Source organism: Pteropus vampyrus, unplaced genomic scaffold (assembly GCF_000151845.1).
Source record: "Pteropus vampyrus isolate Shadow unplaced genomic scaffold, Pvam_2.0 Scaffold672, whole genome shotgun sequence".
In the NCBI taxonomy this organism is placed as follows: Eukaryota; Metazoa; Chordata; class Mammalia; order Chiroptera; family Pteropodidae; genus Pteropus; species Pteropus vampyrus.
Genome location: NW_011889453.1, coordinates 121,200 through 121,905, shown reverse-complemented (window position 1 = coordinate 121,905; position 706 = coordinate 121,200). Strand labels below are relative to the sequence as shown.

Sequence of the window (706 nt, the reverse complement as noted above, 5' to 3'; positions counted from 1 at the left end):
AGTGGGAGCTGTCAGCCTCAGATTTTTAAAATCGACCCAAGAGGTCAATCTGGTGTTCAGGTGGGTGCCGTTGCTTCGTCACAGAGGTCTTTTCTGGGGCGGAGTAGGCCGAGGTGCGAGGCCAAGGTCATGTGCTTTCTCATTGGTGTGTGTCCTACACTCATGGCCTGGTGTGTGGCCTCGCCAGCCCTGCCTCCCCCCACAAGAAGCAGCACTGGGAGCTAAGCCCTGAGGGGTTTATTATCCGCCCCGGGGTGGGGGTGGGAGTTCAGAGGTCTGGGTAGGAGCTCGCTGGGGGCAAGGGACCCTTCACACGGGCCCGTAGGTCCCATTGTAGCTAAAGGGGCGGGGCATCAAGCAGTCCCCGTCCTCCTCAGGAATCCAGCGCTGGACGTAATTGGAGCCGTTATCCCGAGGCCACACGATCACCGTGTCTCTGGACGCCAGGGACGGGTCCTCTGGGAAGAAGTTGAAGGGTCGGAGCAGGAAGCCCACGGAGTTTCCCGGCGTGGCCGTGTTGGGGATGTCCTCTGAGTGGGGGATGTGCAAGAAGCCCACTGTCACCCAGGCCACCAAGTCCTGTGGGAGAGAGGGGTGGGCAGTGCTGAGGGGGCTCAGAGGAGACGGGCGGGTGACCCCCTGGAGCCTCGTTTTTAAGGAATGAACAGATCTGATGACCACCGGGCTGGTGGTCCACACAGCAAGC

At 61.0% G+C, this 706-nt stretch overlaps 1 protein-coding gene across 1 annotated transcript in view; it reads right to left on the bottom strand.

Annotated features, from left to right (window-relative positions):
• Positions 1 to 309: 309 nt before the first annotated feature.
• The window catches only part of AOC1 (amine oxidase, copper containing 1), a 3,208-nt gene continuing 2,811 nt past the window's right edge, over positions 310 to 706 (bottom strand). Inside the window, exon 2 of the mRNA XM_011385213.1 lies at positions 310 to 579. Coding sequence (XP_011383515.1) covers positions 310 to 579 — 270 coding nt within the window. The remainder of the gene's footprint in view (positions 580 to 706) is intronic.